This window comes from Maylandia zebra, linkage group LG16 (genome assembly GCF_041146795.1).
Source record: "Maylandia zebra isolate NMK-2024a linkage group LG16, Mzebra_GT3a, whole genome shotgun sequence".
Taxonomy (NCBI): domain Eukaryota; kingdom Metazoa; phylum Chordata; class Actinopteri; order Cichliformes; family Cichlidae; genus Maylandia; species Maylandia zebra.
The window spans coordinates 15600715-15619280 of NC_135182.1; the positions used below are offsets into that span (position 1 = coordinate 15600715).

At 42.2% G+C, this 18566-nt stretch overlaps 1 protein-coding gene across 1 annotated transcript; it reads right to left on the reverse strand.

Annotated features, from left to right (window-relative positions):
- Positions 1 to 4127: 4127 nt before the first annotated feature.
- On the reverse strand, positions 4128 to 18566 carry ildr1b (immunoglobulin-like domain containing receptor 1b). Its single transcript, XM_004551266.3, has 8 exons — positions 18290 to 18566; positions 12368 to 12538; positions 10067 to 10216; positions 9848 to 9967; positions 9590 to 9736; positions 7430 to 7555; positions 5150 to 6018; positions 4128 to 4629 (listed from the first exon to the last, which is right to left on the reverse strand). The coding sequence occupies exons 1-8, from the start codon at positions 18336 to 18338 to the stop codon at positions 4591 to 4593; spliced, it is 1671 nt and encodes a 556-aa protein (XP_004551323.2). The 5' UTR covers positions 18339 to 18566; the 3' UTR covers positions 4128 to 4590.

Genomic DNA, 18566 nt, shown 5'->3' on the forward strand with positions numbered 1-18566 from the left:
ATTAAAGCTGACATTTTCAGGACCTCTCATGGCCTTACACTGTTAACATGACTTATAATAACCCCGTACCATTGTTAATAATTCATGTTAGCCCATGCTACACCCACACAGGTGAGTCATCTCCTGGGACTATGTGGGTGACGTCGCTGTCAGCCTTGTTTGTGCATCAGAGATTCTCAGTGTGAACATTTAGACTTCCTAATGTCTGCTAGATAAATGAGGCTAGATTTGTGAGTTCATAAGTTTTAATGTATAAAACAACTTTTGAATTTTTTTTCAATTAGGCAGTTTATACTTTCAATCCTTTTTACAGCCATATATTTTGTAATAATTGCAGCGTCAAATAATAAGAACAAGTACAGGACTTCTCTTTGACATCAGGAGACTGCAGAGTATGAAAAAGGTTATCTGATGTCACAGTTTTTACACTGGGATGTAACCCATAATGCACTGGGCTCCCAGGAGACAGCAGCTCAGCTGTGAAATTAGTGTTGTCTGGGGAAACGCAGAGTAACACATTTTTTTTTAATGAGCTTTACATTCTGAAATATTTAGCACACAGACTGGCCTTAAGTATAACTCTGTCACGACAATACATTTTCTGAATTTAAGGTTAAACAATTTAAAGGAAATTATTATTAGGGAGGGAATAACAAACCCGACTGATGCTGATACAATCTTGTAGTTAAAGTGGGAGATGAAAAAGAAGCCAACAAGTATTGTTAGCTATAGGTTATAAATACTCTACTCCAAAATCTTGTGCACCTGGTTGTCAGACAATCATGCCGGTATTTTCAGCTTTAATGGAGAATCTATAGTGGAAAAAAAGAATCCGCTCTACCTGGATTTGATTTTCATCCCCACATGGCTCTGTTATCTGGCTGCCACATAACGCCTCTGGAGAAGCCATTTCTTTTTCTACAGGACTCAGCTATGTTTGCTGGCACAAAACAGTTTTCTTTGCGTCACACAAACCCAGTCAGGTTGCGTGTTCTTCCAGGTAAGTTTTGCAAAAGTTCTGTTCCCAGTCATCAGTCATGTGTCCTCTGTGTGGCACCTGAATATCATCATAATTATAAAACTCACTGCCAAGGTAATCACAACCTTAACCATCCTGCAGCCCAGGCACTCACAATACAACTGACTCACTCACGTCAGTCTGCTATTCAGTTCTGCACCATGCCAGCCACCCACAACAACAACACAACTCACCTGTGCATTAGACTCCAGATAATTATAGGACATTAACTGATGTAACAACAGTTCACTGTCACTTGTTAGCAGAAGAGCAGATTGAAAGAGTAAAAAAAGTAAGAACTTCAGAACATGAAGTCAGACTTCCACGTTTGAAGGAATGAACTTTAAATGATTCTTTTCTCTTTGCATTACTTGGATTCAGACCTCCTATAGGTCCACTCTAAATGCTGAATATAGTTACTTGTTTTAATATTAGAGTACAGCTTCTGTCTTTAACACCAAGTGAAGTCACCAGCAAAAGAGCACATGTTCTTTAGCAAAGATTAAACAAAGACAAGGTTAAATAAAACCTGATGTAACGTCATTGGTCTTCACTTCTATTGTGAGTTAAAGAGTGTTTGTGTCTTATTTACTGTGAAGTAACCGGGACATCCAGAGCCAGTTTGGCTCCCTCACTCGTTTTTTCCCAGGGTGAATGTAGCTGTTGATTATAATGTGGATTTGGGGTCCTGTGGGTTAATAAAATTATGACAAATGACACATCCAGGAAACCTTCTTTTACACAGTCATTGTCTCAGCCATGTGTATAAAGAGTAATATCACTCCTAGCTATAGTTTGACAAAATCAATATCTTTGAATTAGAGAGACGGTGCCATGTTTGTTTATTACTAGAGATGGCACGATACCACCTTTTTATGTCCGATACCGATATCATAAATTTGAATATTGTCCGATACCGATATGAATCCGATATAGTGTGTTTTTTAATTAAAACTGTTTTTTTAATATCTTGCTGCATTTTGTATAAGTTCAGATTCAAGTTTTAAAAAAACAAACAAACACTAAAGCTATTCTGTTATACCTGTATGCAAAAAATACACTGCACCCAAAATATTTCATAGTTCAGCAATACTGATCAATCTAATAAACTTAAACCTACTCCATCCTCCCTATTCTGGTATTTTAAAGAATAAGCAACCTAATTAATAGGGTTGCAAACTCCCACTAAAAAAAAATAAAAAATAGGGAACCACCCTCCACCTCATGATGCTTAATCGACGTAATCAACATTAATTTGATGCAGTGTGAAAAAAAATGCACAGAAAGCCATTATTTTTCAAGAATAATTAAATAGATTCAACATCTTTCTTCAACAGAATTGCAGACTGCACAGATGGTACCTTCCCAAAGGAAAAAGTACTATAGCTTACTAGTGTATATTAGGCTTAATAGTTACTATATACAGTAATGGACTTCTATACATTTTACATCATATTAAAACTTTGGGTGTAAGATTCAGATAATTAATTATTAAAAACTAGACATTTTAAATGAGAATAAGAAAGAAGAGTATGTCTTTGTGCCCCCCCCCCCCCCCCCCCCCCCCCCTTTCCCTGTAAATGCCCTATCGGCCCCCCTTGGCTAAACTTTGCTAGATCCGCCCCTGCACACTTACCAGCCGTCAGCTACGTAGAAAAAGATCCTGGTGTAGAAAGTAATATTAAATAAATTCTAACAACAGCTTATCAAGCTTAAACGTGCTGCTGTTGTTCAGCCGCTGGTTTCCTCTTTCTGGCGCGAAGTGGGCAATAAACAAACAAGAGAGACGGACTCGCGACAGAAAAGCCGATCAGCTGATCATTGATCAGTTTCACGATTGAAGTAGCAGCAGGAGAGGGAGGGGGAGAGAGAGCCAGTCGCTCCATATATCGGTTGTTAAGCTTAACGCTGGAATGCTTTACAAACATTCAGAGATGAACTTACACACTTGCTCTACTTCTCTCTGGGATAACTTCCTCAGAGATGAAATGCTGGTTTGGTAGCGAGGCTACAAATACACACAGCCGCTCTATCACATGAGCACACTGCTCCGAAGTGCTACGGTTATGAGCCGAGTTGCGCCATGTCGCAAGTTTTGTGAGGTGCTTTTTTGATATTTAATGGATCGGATTACATTTTTTATTTCTCTCCGATATCCGATCCAGTAATTTAGTTTATCTGACCAATACCGATACTTAATATCGAATCGGTACATCTCTATTTATTACTGTTTAATTCTTGATGAATACATTCATATTCCTTTTTTTCCCTTTTAACAATTCAAAAACTGAACATTAGCCACCTTTGTAGATCCAAAGCACCTGGCATTTCTTCAGCTTTGCGGAGACTGTGGTGGTAAAGTGGGCCATCTAAAAATCTGAAGGTTTGTGGTTTGATCCCTGGCTCCTCCTATCTGCATGCTGAAGTATCCTCTGGGAAAATACTGAACCCCGAATTGCCCCCGATGCATCCATCAGAGTGCGAGTGCAAATGTTAGACAAGGGTTAGGAAAAACCTGCTTGTAGGAATCTGTGTGTGATTGGGTGAATGAGGGTTGCAGTGCTCAGTCACTGTAAATAGGTGCTATATCCGGCCATTCATCAGATGTACTAAAAACTTGAATTACTTTCCTCCTACATGGTTTAATATTTTACTCTCTTTTCTCAGGCAGTTCGATTGTGCTGTTGTAATGACTAATGTGACTAAAACATTGCCACTGCAAACTATACTAGTTCATAATGCAAACTGATATGTGACTTTAGTATTCCAAATGTCCACGTAATCCACTCATCCCTGAGGTAATGGGCTACTACAACAGGACTAATGAAATAAAATCCACGTCATGCAGGCAGTATTGTAAAGATTTTATTAAAAACACATACCTTACAACAAAGCTACATCTCTATTAAAAAAAATCCAGTCACAATTATATTTTGGTGTGGGTGCATCCAGATATAAAAAACAGTCCATCTTCCCGCAAATGTAGTTTCCATTGCTACCGTTACTGCTTTATCCACGTACAATGGATAAAAAAAAAAAAAAAAAAAAAAAAATTATATATATATATATATATATATATATATATATAAACAATTTTTAAATAGTGGAAGGCAAAAAAGAAATTACTGTAAAAAAACAAACTTGACAGCAAAACAAAAATAAAAACAAATAACCACTGTATCTTTATTAAACTTATGCTTAACCAGGAAGTAAAACTAGAAAGTAGGGATCTCGTCTGCGAGTCCTGGATCTTTTTCAGCACAGGCACCTTTTTACAACGACAAATGTACTTAACCCAAAAAATCCATCACCACACGTAAGACAATTCAAGAGAACTAGGACAAGAATCACATACAATCATATTAATAACAATCAATAATATGATTTCATGCAGCTGCACATCACCTGCAGTATACACCATCACCCACAGGGTACAATTATACTCATACAGTATATTTACACTACTAAATGAATCAACAACATCTTTGTTCCTTCCAGGTGACCAAACAGGCACCAACTTCTTTATCTTCATTTTTACCGTTTTCAAGAAAAGATCAAAAGACAGAAATGTTTCAGATGACTACAGTGGTGTTGCTATGGGAGCTTCGATCCTACGAGAGAAAAGTGAAAAAGGTGAAATTAGAATTTAAGATGAGGTTACGCACACAGGTAGAGAAAAGCACCAAGACATTAGAAGAAAATAAAAAATGAAAGTAGTTAAGACTAAATGAATGGCACTTCATCCACACCTTCAGGTATATTTGTAATCTTTACAAATCAGTCTTTTGCTTAATTTGCAATTAATTAAAAACCCCTAAATGCAGTTCTGTGAAATTGCCCGCTTTTATAGTTTTCTCATAGTTTTGCATAAAACCTCTTCAAACCATTTCATACACTGAATCATTTCAGTGTATGAAATGTATCCATTTTCTGTGTCCTCGGTCAGGATTCTAAACATATTTCAGTTAAAATACAATAACTCTGGAGTCGTTGTAGGATCACAGTGGTGCACTGACTGATACTGCCAACCTAAAGGTGTGGCTGGGATATTAAAAGCCATGCAAGATAAAAGAAGAATAAAACAACACACCACTGGGTCAGAGTGTGTCACTAGCTGTGTGTGGATCTTACAGAAAGGCGGTCGTAGTTCTTCTGGTTGTTACTGCGTGGAGGCTGAATGTCGATGGAGTGGTAGCTGGGAGGCAACTCTGACCAGTCCTTCCCTTTTCCTCCTTTTCTTCTCATACTGTCCTCTTCATCTGAGCTCCAGGACCCGTTGCGGTGCAGGGGAGGTGAGTAGCTCCTCTGCCTACGAGGAGCTCTGCTTTGTAGCTCATCCATGAGGTCATCGCGACTTCGGGCACGGTGCCTGGACGAACTCCCTCTCTCATTCCTTGAACTCCTGTGAGATGCTCTTCCCCGCCTGTTGTCCCTATCCGAATCATCAATGTAATCACGCAGGATTCCCCGCCTGGGAGGAGACGCACTTCTGTATCTGTCTCTTGATCCACGACTGTTGCGGTGGAGACCACCTGCTGAGCGGTTTGTACTCCCACTGGACTGGCTGGATATCCTGAGAGCCCCCCTAGCTCCATCTCCACCACCAGGGCCCCTGCGTGAAGAAAAGCTGGGTACACGCTGGATAATAGGAGGCAGGGTGATCACTCTTCTCTCCATCCCTCTCGTCCCCATCTCATCCAGTGCTGACAACACACTCGGAGGCCCTGGTGTGTAGGAAACTTGTGGAGGAGCATGCTGAGCCTGTAATGGAGGCACATTCTGGACAGCATGAGGAGCCATCCCTGGTGCAATGACATCAAGCCCTCTCACTTGATTCTCGAAGTATTCCAACACCTGGTTGTTACCATGAATGCTGCCACGCACACTGCTGTTGCCATAGTGTAAAGGAGGAGGTGGCGGCTGCTGCTGTAGGCCCATGGGTGACAGCTGCATGGGAGCCATGGCAAAGTTGTGCTTGTTTGGGTAGTCTGAGTATGAATCTGAAACCAAACTGACAGCGATTAAGAAGATAAACAACAACTGTTGAACCTACATGAACTCAAGTTATTCTCTGGACATTTGAAGGGAGGAGTATTGTTTAGAGGAGTATTGCCAAATTTGTACACAAACAAGGAATTTGTCGCAGTGTCATGATGCAAAAAACAGTGGTACAGAAATAGAACATATGGTATTTGCAGTATATGTATATATATATATTACAAAAACACAGAAAAGGAATATATACTAACTACCTAGAGATACAGATATACAGAGTACAACTAGAAAATAAGAAATAAGTAAGCCTACGATTAAGTGCTTTAACTGAATCTGGTGTGCAATGTTGTTATAGGCTGACTAAATAAGGTTGTTATTGTAGCATATAGTCCAACAGCCTGGGGAAAGAAACTATTCTCATGCCATGAGATGTCTGTTCTGCAAGGTGCATGAGTGCACAGGGAAGGCAGGGGTGGGCCCAATTACATTAAGAGATTTGATTGAGCAATCCAGTGTCAGTAATGAAAATGAACGAATGGGCTGCTGTCAGTGCTTGTAGGGCCGGTGCATATGTGTTGCATGTAAACGTTTTACAATGAAAGGCATTGTGACCACTGAAATGCTCACATGAAGTGTTGAACCAGTATTAAACACAGACTGTATAAAAAAGACAAAGCCAGTACAGAAGATTCTTAAACCAGTATTCTTTCTATTGGCCAGCAGGGGGCAACTCCTCTGACTGCAAAGAGAAATCAGACTGTATATAATTTTACCGAATAACTATTCTTGCTTTATTGCCTTAGTAAACATTTTTCTGTTTACGTGCTCAATCACTTGTTTCAACACTTCCTGAATACAACATGAAGTTTATTTTGTGATTTATCATCAGCTTTAAAGTAAAAGAGAAGATGAAGCAGAATATGTTTCAGGTCAGTGCTAAATTATCACGATGCATGTTGTACGAACATGCAGTGCCCTCCGTTTCTGACTAATATCAAAACCAGATTTAAAAAAATACAAACAGGTGTGAAAAAGCAAGAGTGCACAAACCAATGAGGGAGCTTTGAATCGTCTTTTATGTACAGTCTATGGTTTTAACGCTGTTAGAGTAACACAGATACAGACAGGGCAGCATAAGCAGATTCCAAAAATTGAGGCTTCTTGCAAAAAAAGAGTTCACGTGGTGGAAACAAACCACATTACAACCAGAGGTAAAATAAATAAATAATAATAAGGGCATGACTGCAATACAAGCCTGCTTCAAAGGTTTCTATTGCAGGTCTGCTACCTTCACCAGCTGAAGTGAATAAAAGCTCTGATGCCCATATTCAGAATTCCACATTGTTTGGGGGTTTATTTTACGTCATTGCAAATAAAGGATTAAGGACAAGTCTTATTGTGCTTTCCCTCACTCACCTGAATACAGAATGGGAACGCCCTGGGAGGAAGCATTGGAGCTGATGGGAGCATAAATGGGCTGACCATTCATCCAGGGTAACATAGCTTTCCGAGCTTCTTTCAGCATCTTGTGCTCCATCACAGCTGAAGTCAAAGCACATGGAGCAAGCAGTTCAAAAAGACTGATATAGGTACTTAACCAGCAGATACTGATTTACAGCAGAGGGTAATAATAATACTGCTTGTTTTTAAAGTACACTGGACCATCTCAGTAAATATTATGTCTTAAAACAAACTGAGGGGAATTTCAGCTTACATTTCTTTACTAATGTATTTCCTCTTTTGTAGCATGCCGTGAGAAGGGCACATAATTACAATGTGTTTGCAGAGTGCATATTTCACATATTTTCGAGAGCACACAGGGCTGCGCACACACACAGGATTATATGAAACACAATGACACATCTGGCAGCTGCGGCGACCTTCAAAAGAACAGTGCTGCATACCATTTACAATTCATGTCCTCGTCAAACATTTAGAAATTTTTCTCTATGGATTTTAAATTAGTTTGATCTATATCTACTCATAATAACTCTCTTTATCTTAGACTACAGGCTTACTTAAAAATAATTAATCAGTTTAAAATTGCAAAATGGTTTATGCAGTAATAATGAGATACGGCGTATGGGTTCTCTCCATGCACTGTGGTTTCCTCCGATGGTACAAATACATGTTTATTAAAAACTTGTGAAACATTAAACTTTTAACTAATGCCTGATTTAGACTTCTGCAGGGAGCCATTGCAGAGATCTACGTAAGTCGCCGACGTCATTGCCCACATTTATACTTTTAAGTGGCTATGTGTTATTTACCATGTAGTCGTATCCCAGTGTTTCATATACAGTGTTGGGGAGTAACGGAATACATGTACCAGCGTTACGTATTTAAAATAAAAAATATGAGTAACTGTATTCCGTTACAGTTTCCGTTTAAATAGGTGGTAATCAGAATACAGTTACTTTGTGGAAATAAATAGAATACACGGCGGTCATTTCTTGTTTCATATGTTAGCCTATGCCCACTCTATGCCTTCTCCAATTTAGGTGATTAAAAACAGTTGGGTGCAGGTTTAGCTCAGTTGGATGAGCATGTAATCATATGTCGTATAGCTGAGAGAGGCCGGCCTGGGTTTGAGTGCAACCTGCGGACTTTTTTTTCTCAGTTTCCATTCAGGATTAATACATTTTCTCTGATTCTGATTGCTGGAAATCCAAACAAAACACACAATAACAGGCTCTAATGTAAGCGTCCTGTTAATGTTGGTGGCGTCAGTTACATGGACCCAGAGCCAGCATTTCTTACTTGGACACCACATCATAACAAGAATGGGATGGGTGATGGGTCTTCGGTGTACTATTGTTGTGGGGCGATCGTGGCTCAAGAGTTAGGAGTTCGCCTTGTAATCGGAAGGTTGCCGGTTCGAACCCCAGCTTGGACAGTCTCGGTCGTTGTGTCCTTGGGCAAGACACTTCACCCGTTGCCTACTGGTGGTGGTCAGAGGGCCCGGTGGCGCCAGTGTCCGGCAGCCTCGCCTCTGTCAGTGCGCCCCAGGGTGGCTGTGGCTACAATGTAGCTTGCCATCACCAGTGTGTGAATGTGTGTGTGAATGGGTGGATGACTGGATATGTAAAGCGCTTTGGGGTCCTTAGGGACTAGTAAAAGCGCTATATAAATACAGGCCGTTTACCATTTTACCATTTGTGTGATTTTTATCACTATTAATGAAGGCTACTCGCCACCAAGCTAACACTGTTAGCTGGCGTTGGCTGAGGTTAGTCCATAGACTGCAGACTGTTAGGCCGTTTCTAAATACTCAAGTACGCAAGTCTGTACTCGCCTTTTCGCTAGTCTGGACTTCGGAAGTTCACACAGGAGTCCGGACTTCCCGAGAACGCAGCGCGATCGTTCTACAATTGGAACGGCAGTGTACTTGATGAGCTATGACGTAGATTTCCAGCTGAAGCCTATTCAGCTGCAGTATTTCTACTTTGCCACATAGTTACATGTTTGAATACTTTTCTGGCAACAGAAGTTTCTTTCTCATGATTTAGTGAAGTGAATCTTCCACATGTAGAGCTACAGCTAAAAATGTACAATCAAAAAAAGCATTTCTTCTACCTTTTTCTGGACAGCAGCATGTCCGAGGGCAACAAGGGCAGCGGACGTAGCAGCAACAATTCTGCGGGCAGCACTGACAGCAGCATATGCAAAAGAGCATGATGAGCAGGAGACCACCGATGATGATTAACAGGACCGTCAGCCAGTCTGGAGCAAGTGACAGTAAAACATAATTACTGACAACATTACTGATATAGCAGTATATTTTACATTTTACTACCTCAAATAACTCGACTTGAAGCGACTGAGGGGACTTACGGAAAACGATGAGCTTGACTTCACGATCCGAGTCCCCTGTTGTGTCACCGGGAGCATCAATGGTGCAAAAATACACACCGTTATCCCACCACATCACCTCAGTGATGACCAGATCAGCAGCTGTTGTCAGAAAACATCACATTAGTCTGAAATGTGAAAGAAATTGAAATACATTTAGACTGTACTGCAGCATTATAGTTATGATGTAATCAAACATACTGTTTCGAATTGTAATTCTGCGGTTCCTGTATTCCGCACCCAGGATGGGCTCATTGATGCCCCGTTTCTGGATGACAGTACGAACGGTGCGCTGGCGGTCCGGGCAGTCATTGGAGGGGTCCTGACCGAGCTGCAGAGCTGCCTGATAGGCTTTAGGAAAAAAAGGAAATTATTTAAATAGGAATATAAGTACATATGCTGCTTAAACCACTGAAAAACAGTCTGATAGGAATTAAAAATATGAAGGAAAATTAAACAGTACACACAAAGATTAAAAACACACAGCTGATGCCTCAAACCTGTGTAAAATAAAAAAAATACAATTTTTATTTAAATTTTTATGAAAATATGCATAATGCAGAGCCTTGTAGGCTGAAATTAGACATGTCTGTAATTCTGTATGTGTTGGTGTGAAAAGGAATGCAAGGATCGGGTGTGTCTATATGCACACCACACTGAAACAGGGCAAACACAATGGAACCACTGCACGCTTGTCATGATCTCTGGTATGGACCCTGGGATTTTCAGCGGTGTCGAGTTGTGGGTTTTTTGTTTTTGTATTCTTTGATATTCATAATGGTTTCCCCTCTATTTGTATTTGTATTTTCTTGGTCTCTTTATGTTTTCTTGTTTTGTGCTTCTTAAGCACATGCTGGAGGTTAACTCCTGTTTTACTTGAAGATTAGTTTTGTTCCCTGTCTGTCCTCCCCTGATACCCTGGTTGCTTTCACCTTTTGTTGATTAGTTTTCACATCTCACTTCTCATCTGTGTCCCATCCCCCATCAGTCCTCTGTGTATAAATAATCCTGATTACACTTTTTCTTTTATTGTGCTGTCACTGTATCCCTGGGGTTGTTCCCTGGAAACTTTGGATGTCATTTGTTATCTCGCTGTGGATTTTGTACTTTGAATTTAACCATGAACCTAAAAAGGTTGTTTTTTGTTTTCTTAGGTTTTGCATTTGGGTCCTTTACTAACAACCGTAGTAATACTTAGCCCAAAGTTAAAACTCAGATATGCAATGTTTGGATCCACTGTGCATCTTTCTGTTTGTCAAAATATTTTTGAAAATTACTGTTGACTTATTTGAAATGTTGTCCAGCTGAATTAAATTTTAATTAGTAACTTTTTGAATAACTTGTGTCGTGTTCAGGGTGCTCCCCACCTCTCACCCGGGGCTCAAGGCTCTCACAACCAGGGCCCTATACTACAAAGCAAGATCAACATACCTAAGTTATCTTTCTGTTATCTGGAGTCACTTAAACTAACACTGGCAATCTGGATAAGCATTCAGTGAATCTGGTTATCAGCTCGCTAAGTAAACCCATCGTTTCCCCTGCTTGCTGACGTGAAAGTGGCAGCATCTGACTAACCCCACTGATGGGTACCGGGAGCAGAGCGGCTAATTTTGAATGGAAGATGAAAACAATAATATTAGAAACATATTATTTATCAAAATTATTACATTTTTATATTTTCTAATTAGTTTTTATTTTTATTTCATTTTGATTACTCACTCGCTTTTAATTCATTTCAGTGTCAGTTAACTTGCAGAGCGGGCTTGTCTCAGATTAGTTTTTAATTATTGAAAATGTTATATATATATATATATATATATATATATATATATATATATATATATATATATGAAAATAAGGAAAACATACTGTTTGATAACATTTTGAAATATTGACTTACCTTTTTGTGCACAGATAGCTACAACTGATTTACTTTGCTGTTAAGACTGGTTTGTATCAGGATCTAAGTCAATATTGAATACATTTTTGGTAATTTATAAAAGACTTGCATATTTGAATCCTTTGGTCTACAATAATAGAAACACAGGATTCTGAGACCAGAAAAGGGAGCTCATATCCTGAATCCTGTGCGGCAAAGATTTGAGCAACAAAAGGAAAGAAAAAGGGGTCAAAGTTTCAGTTAAATATTAAACAAGGTGATCCACAGGAGTCATTCATCCAGTCGGGCTGAAGACTAGAACTGTAAAAGCAGAAATTACTGCCTCGCTGGTATACGCCTTCACCAGCAAGTCACGTTGCAGTTTTTGTCAACACAAAATTATAAAAGTATTTTAACTGAAGATTGAAGGTGATTCTAATAAAACAAACGCTGTGGCCATTACAAAGCTGGAAAGTGCTTCAGGCGTGGGTGCTGACAAAATGAAACTACAAACTATGAACACACCAACAAAGCACAGAAAGAGTCTAATCTGTTAATATCTGCTCATTTTAAAGTACGTGTATCAACAACGTACCATCCTCTTCTTCCACCTGTAGCCTCACCTGTGGAGTAGTAATCCAGTACGGGGTCTTTACAGAAGGATTTGAACTTCCAGGAGACCAGGACGTCCTGCTGGTTCGCTGAGGTTGAGTAGTCACAGCGCAGAATCACAGAGGCAAACAGCATCGTCCTCCTCTCCGTCTCTGGAACATTCACTGTAACGGACAGCAGCTCTGACACAGGAAGGGAGAATGGTGAGATTGGACTTTAAAAACTTAAACAGCAACAACTGATTTGACACACACACAATTGGAATTGATATTCCATCAGCCAAAAAAAAGACTTCGTGCGATGGCTGCTGAGTGATGGATTGAAAAGAATCTGACCAAACTGGTTAACAGTTTACGCTTGAAATGCTTAACTGTGCGCAGATTGTACTCTATTATTACAAGTAATAACAGCCTTCAGTCACGATCTATAATGGCAAGTTTTGGAAAACAAGCTGATGACAAAAAACATCTGCTGATGGACAAATGTATCAGTTAAAGTTAAAGGTAAAAACTTTCTCCTCAGTTATCCTTGAACGATGCCAGCTTTACTCAGTAGATTTATATCTCAAAATACAAGTCCCCAATCAGTTATTTTCCACAGTTTATTATCTTTGTTCCGTCCATCCATCCATCCATCTTCATCCGCTTTGTCCGGGGCCGGGTCGCGGGGGCAGCAGCCTAAGCAAAGAGGCCCAGACCTCCCTCTCCCCAGCCACCTCCTCCAGCTTATCCGGGGGAATACCAAGGCGTTCCCAGGCCAGCCGAGAGATATAATCTCTCCAGCGTGTCCTGGGTCTGCCCCGGGGCCTCCTCCCGGTGGGACATGCCTGGAACACCTCACCCAGGAGGCTCCCAGGGGGCATCCTTGTCAGATGCCCGAACCACCTCAGCTGGCTCCTTTCGATGTGGAGCAGCAGCTGCTCTACTCTGAGCCCCTCCCGGATGGCCGAACTTCTCACCCTATCTCTAAGGGAGAGGCCAGCCACCCTTCGGAGGAAGCTCATTTCTGCCGCTTGTATCCGCGATCTCGTTCTTTCGGTCACTACCCACAGCTCGTGGCCATAGGTGAGGGTAGGGACGTAGATCGACCGGTAAATTGAGAGCTTCGCTTTTACACTCAGCTCCCTCTTCACCACGACGGACCGGTGCAGCGTCCGCATTACTGCAGCTGCAGCCCCAATCCGTCTGTCGATCTCCGGCTCCCTTCTCCCATCACTCGCGAACAAGACCCCGAGATACTTGAACTCCTCCACTTGGGGCAGGAACTCATCCCCGACCCGGAGTGGGCACTCCACCCTTTTCCGGCTGAGAACCATGGCCTCAGATTTGGAGGTGCTGATCCTCATTCCCGCTGCTTCACACTCGGCTGCGAACCGTTCCAGTGCGAGCTGGAGGCCCTCACCCGATGAAGCCAACAGAACCACATCATCTGCAAAAATCAGAGATGAGATTCTGAGGCCACCAAAGCGAAAGCCCTCCGCCACTTGGCTGTGCCTAGAAATCCTGTCCATAAAAATTATGAACAGAACCGGAGACAAAGGGCAGCCCTGGCGGAGCCCATCACCCACCAGGAACGAGTCCGACTTATTGCCGGCAATGCGAACCAAGCTCTTGCAACGGTTGTATAGGGATCGAATGGCCCGTAGCAATGGGCCAGACACCCCATATTCCCGCAACACCTCCCACAGGACACCCCGAGGGACACGGTCGAATGACTTCTCCAAGTCCACAAAACACATGTAGACTGGTTGGGCAAACTCCCATGCACCCTCAAGTATCCTCGAGAGGATAAAGAGCTGGTCCAGTGTTCCGCGACCAGGACGAAAACCGCATTGTTCCTCCTGTATCCGAGGTTCGACTAACGGACGAACTCTCCTTTCCAGCACCCTGGCATAGACTTTCCCAGGGAGGCTGAGGAGTGTGATCCCCCTGTAGTTGGAACACACCCTCCGGTCCCCTTTCTTAAAGATGGGGACCACCACCCCGGTCTGCCAGTCCACAGGTACTGCCCCTGATCTCCACGCAACATTGCAGAGGCGTGTCAACCAGGACAGCCATACAACGTCCAGAGCCTTCAGGAACTCGGGGCGGACCTCATCAACACCAGGGGCTCTGCCACCAAGGAGTTGTTTAACTGCCTCAGTGACCTCGCCCCCGGAAATTGGCGGGTCATTCCCCTCATCCCCAGATTCTGCTTCCTCCTCGGAAGACGTGTCAGTGGGATTAAGGAGGTCCTCGAAGTATTCCTTCCACCGCCTGACAATTTTCTCAGTCGACGTCAGCAGCGCTCTGCCAGCACTATACACAGTGCAGGTAGAGCACTGCTTTCCCCTCCTGAGACGTCTGACGGTTTGCCAGAATCTCTTCGAGGCAGTCCGAAAGTCTTTTTCCATGGCCTCTCCGAACTCACCCGAGTTTTTGCTTCAGCCACTGCCCGAGCCGCATTCCGCTTGGCCTGTCGATACCTGTCGGCTGCCTCCGGAGTCCCACAGGCTAACCAAGCCCGATAGGACTCCTTCTTCAGCCTGGTGGCTCCCTTCACCTCTGGTGTCCACCATTTGGTTCGGGGATTACCACCACGGCAGGCACCAACCACCTTGCGGCCGCAGCTCAATGCAGCAGCTTCGGCAATGGAGACGCTGAACATGGTCCATTCGGACTCAATGTCCCCAGTCTCCCTCGGAATGCTGTTGAAGCTCTGCCGGAGGTGTGCGTTGAAGATCTCGCGGACTGGGGCCTCTGCTAGACGTTCCCAGCACACCCTCACTACGCGTTTAGGTGCACCAGGTCTGTCCAGCGTCCTCCGCCGCCACCTGATCCAACTCACCACCAGGTGGTGATCAGTTGACAGCTCAGCCCCTCTCTTTACCCGAGTGTCCAGAACATATGGTCGCAGATCTGCTGAACAGGGTGTTCGTTATGGCCAAACCGCCATGGCACCGCTCGGGTTCAGATCAGGGAGGCCGTTCCTCCCAATCACGCCCCTCCAGGTCTCGCTGTCGTTACCCACGTGAGCATTGAAGTCTCCCAGCAGGACAACAGAGTCTCCAGGTGGAGAACCCTCCAGCACCCCCCCCCAGGGACTCTAAGAAGGCTGGGTACTCTGAACTGCCACTCGGCGCATAAGCGCAGATGACAGTCAGGACCCGTTCCCCGACCCTAAGGCGCAGGGAACAAACCCTCTCGTCCACCGGGAAAAACCCCAACGTACCGGCAGCAAGGGGATATTAGGATACCCACCCCAGCCCGCCGCCTCTCACCAGGGGCAACTCCAGACTGAGACAGAGTCCAGCCCCTCTCCAGGAGACTGGTTCCAGAGCCCAAGCCATGTGTAGAGGTGAGCCCGACTATATCTAGCCGGTACCTCTCAACCTCACGCACTAACTCAGGCTCCTTCCCCACCAGAGAGGTGTCACCTCTCTGGTGGGGAAGATAACATTATCTTTGTTATAAACTAAAATTTGTTGATGCACTAAATGTTAGGAACTATGTGAAAAATGTCTTTAAACCATTTCTGCAGTTAATATTGCGAGTCTTCTTTTTAGAGATTGTTCAATCCAAAACTTAATATCTTCTCATCACAGAGCCATTTTTAAACTGAAGAAGACACTTTCTAATAATAATAATATGAATATGAATTTATCTCCTCACTATAATAATAATAATAATAATAATAATAATAATAATAATAATAATAATAATAATGGATTGCATTTATATAGCGCTTTTCGAGAACCTCAAAGCGCTGTACAATTCCACTATTCATTCACTCTCACATTCACACACTGGTGGAGGCTACAGTTGTAGCCACAGCTGCCCTGGGGCAGACTGACAGAAGCCAGGCTGCCATATCGCGCCATCGGCCCCTCTGGCCAACACACTATGCAAATAATGAATACTGAATACATGATACTGAATTACAGGTTGTAGATTTTCTGGTTCCCACATGTCAGGCTAACGTGTAAATGAGCAAAACCCAGTAGGAAGATACTTAGGAGCAGAGACTATGTTCATATTTCTACTTATAGTTGAAGTTGCTTCTTTTATTAAGTTTGAGCTGAAAAGTGTTTGTGATCATTGAGCTCTTAAAAGTATTTGGTACTTTTTTCCTTTAAATCATAGCTGCGTTAACAATCTATGGCACAAAATACTACAGTTCCAATAAACAAGGCATCTTCAAATTACTTGTTTTCATTGACCAACAGTTTAAAAACAGTTTCACTAGCGGTGGAGTGTTCTCCACATGTTCTGTTCTCCACAGAATATTTGCAATTATTTCCTGCTCCCCTTTGTGTCATTAAAAAAAAATCAAACAAAACATGTTTAGATTAACTGTCATTTTGGACAGTTACAGGAAGTCATGATGGGTATATTAACCAGTCTGTGATACAAGTGGAAAGCATGTTAAAAAGATGATACGTGATAATTAAGTCAGCTGCAGTGCTACTTATCTGACAAAGATTATTTTTTACTGTGTGCTGACATAATGTGATACATTCAGTGTAAAGATTGCACAGTATTACACTGAGCCACACCTGTGATCATGGGAACCTGTTTCATGAACGATATCAAGCTATTTTATACAATTACAATACAATACAATTTTATTTATATAGCACATTTAAAAACCCGAAGGCACACCAAAGTGCTTCACAGTAATATGGAGAGTCAACATAAGTCAAAAACAGGGTACAAATCGGGCACAAGCACAGACAGGATAGAGGCACTAACAGACCAGGAGAGTTAGATAAATACAAAATATGCTACGAAGACAAAAACAGCAGTAAAATTAATAAAAATAATACATTTAATAAAATCTAATAAAAGATTTAAAAGTTTAAAAATTAAAAGATTTAAAAGGGTATTAACTGGTCGGGAAAGCCAAGTCAAATAGATATGCTTTTAATCTTGATTTAAAGGACTGGATAGAGTCTAAGGCTCGAATAGAAGCAGGGAGGCTATTCCAAAGGTTGGGTGCAGCTGAAGCAAAGGCACGATCGCCTCTGGTTGTTCAGTCTAAACTTAGGTTGGGCCAGGAGTAATTGACCTGATGATCTTAATGCACGACAAGGAGTGTACAAATTGAGGAGGTCAGTGAGGTAGCTGGGCGCAATGTTATTCAGGATTTTAAAAGTGAGTAGCAAGATTTTAAACTCAATGCGATATTTGATTGGTAACCAGTGTAGATCAACAAGAGCCGGAGTAATAGGGTCAAATTTTCTAGTGCCAGTAAGAAGGCGAGCCGCAGCATTCTGAACGAGTTGCAGCCTTCGAAGAGAGAAGGCTTGGAGACCACAGTAGAGAGAATTACAATAATCTAACCTGGAGGTCACAAAAGCATGGATAAGTTTTTCCAGGTCCCTGTGTGGTATATAATTTCAGCCATAAGCACTCTTGCCAAACAGGTAATTTTTAAATTCTATTGATAAAATCCCTTCATAGATCCTGTTGAACACAGTCTATTAGCCCATATGAACATCTTGGCACTACAGAAAAAGGCGAACCAGTGGTTTAAGGTTAGAATAATCGGATTTTAAAAGTTTAAAATGGTCTGTATCTGTTATTTTGACTCATTAATCCAAATAAGTCCTCAATTATAGATGACCGCTGTTAGTAAATTATTATTATTAATAAACTGTTAGCTGAAAGTTCCTTTCCTTTAAAAATCAATAAAAACTCAAAAGAGAGGGGTTAACATAAACGTCGCTTTGGCCCTCTTTTGTTTACAGCAACTTAAACAAACCCCCCACGGAAAAGTAGTGGAGCGGTCACGTGACCACAGGTCGGCCTTGTCCTGTTTACACCTGCCAATAATTAACTTTTAAAAATTACTGCTAGTTTCGACTTTTTTGCTTTAGTCGACACACATCTCCATTTAGAGCGACATGTATGAGGAAGAAAGTGCGTTTGCTGGAGAAACCTTTAAAGCCTCACCTGTTGGCAGGCGAACCAGCAGAAGCGCCATCAGGATCATATTTCGCATCTTGCTGCTCTGTATCCTCCCGCGGAAGCTCGACTTCTTTTACTGACTGAAAATCCACAAAAATCCGGAATGTTTGTAGGAAACCGCCTCGCACGCGCCGCTGCACATACTAACGAGACTTCAGTTAAGCTACAACGTCAGCCCGCTCGGCTGTGCGGCTCGCTTGAGATGAGAGGCGAGTACCGTAGTTACAACGTAACAACCGACAACCTTCCAGTAAAGAGGCGA

Excerpts from the sequence above, each read along its gene's own strand:
- ildr1b (XM_004551266.3), bottom strand. The coding sequence starts at position 18,338 with ATGCGAAATATGATCCTGATGGCGCTTCTGCTGGTTCGCCTGCCAACA. Across the intron at positions 12,539-18,289 it reads GCTGGTTCGCCTGCCAACAG|AGCTGCTGTCCGTTACAGTG; the intron begins GTGAGGCTTTAA and ends TTCCTGTGTCAG. Across the intron at positions 7,556-9,589 it reads ATGCTGCTGTCCAGAAAAAG|CTGTGATGGAGCACAAGATG; the intron begins GTAGAAGAAATG and ends CTTTGACTTCAG.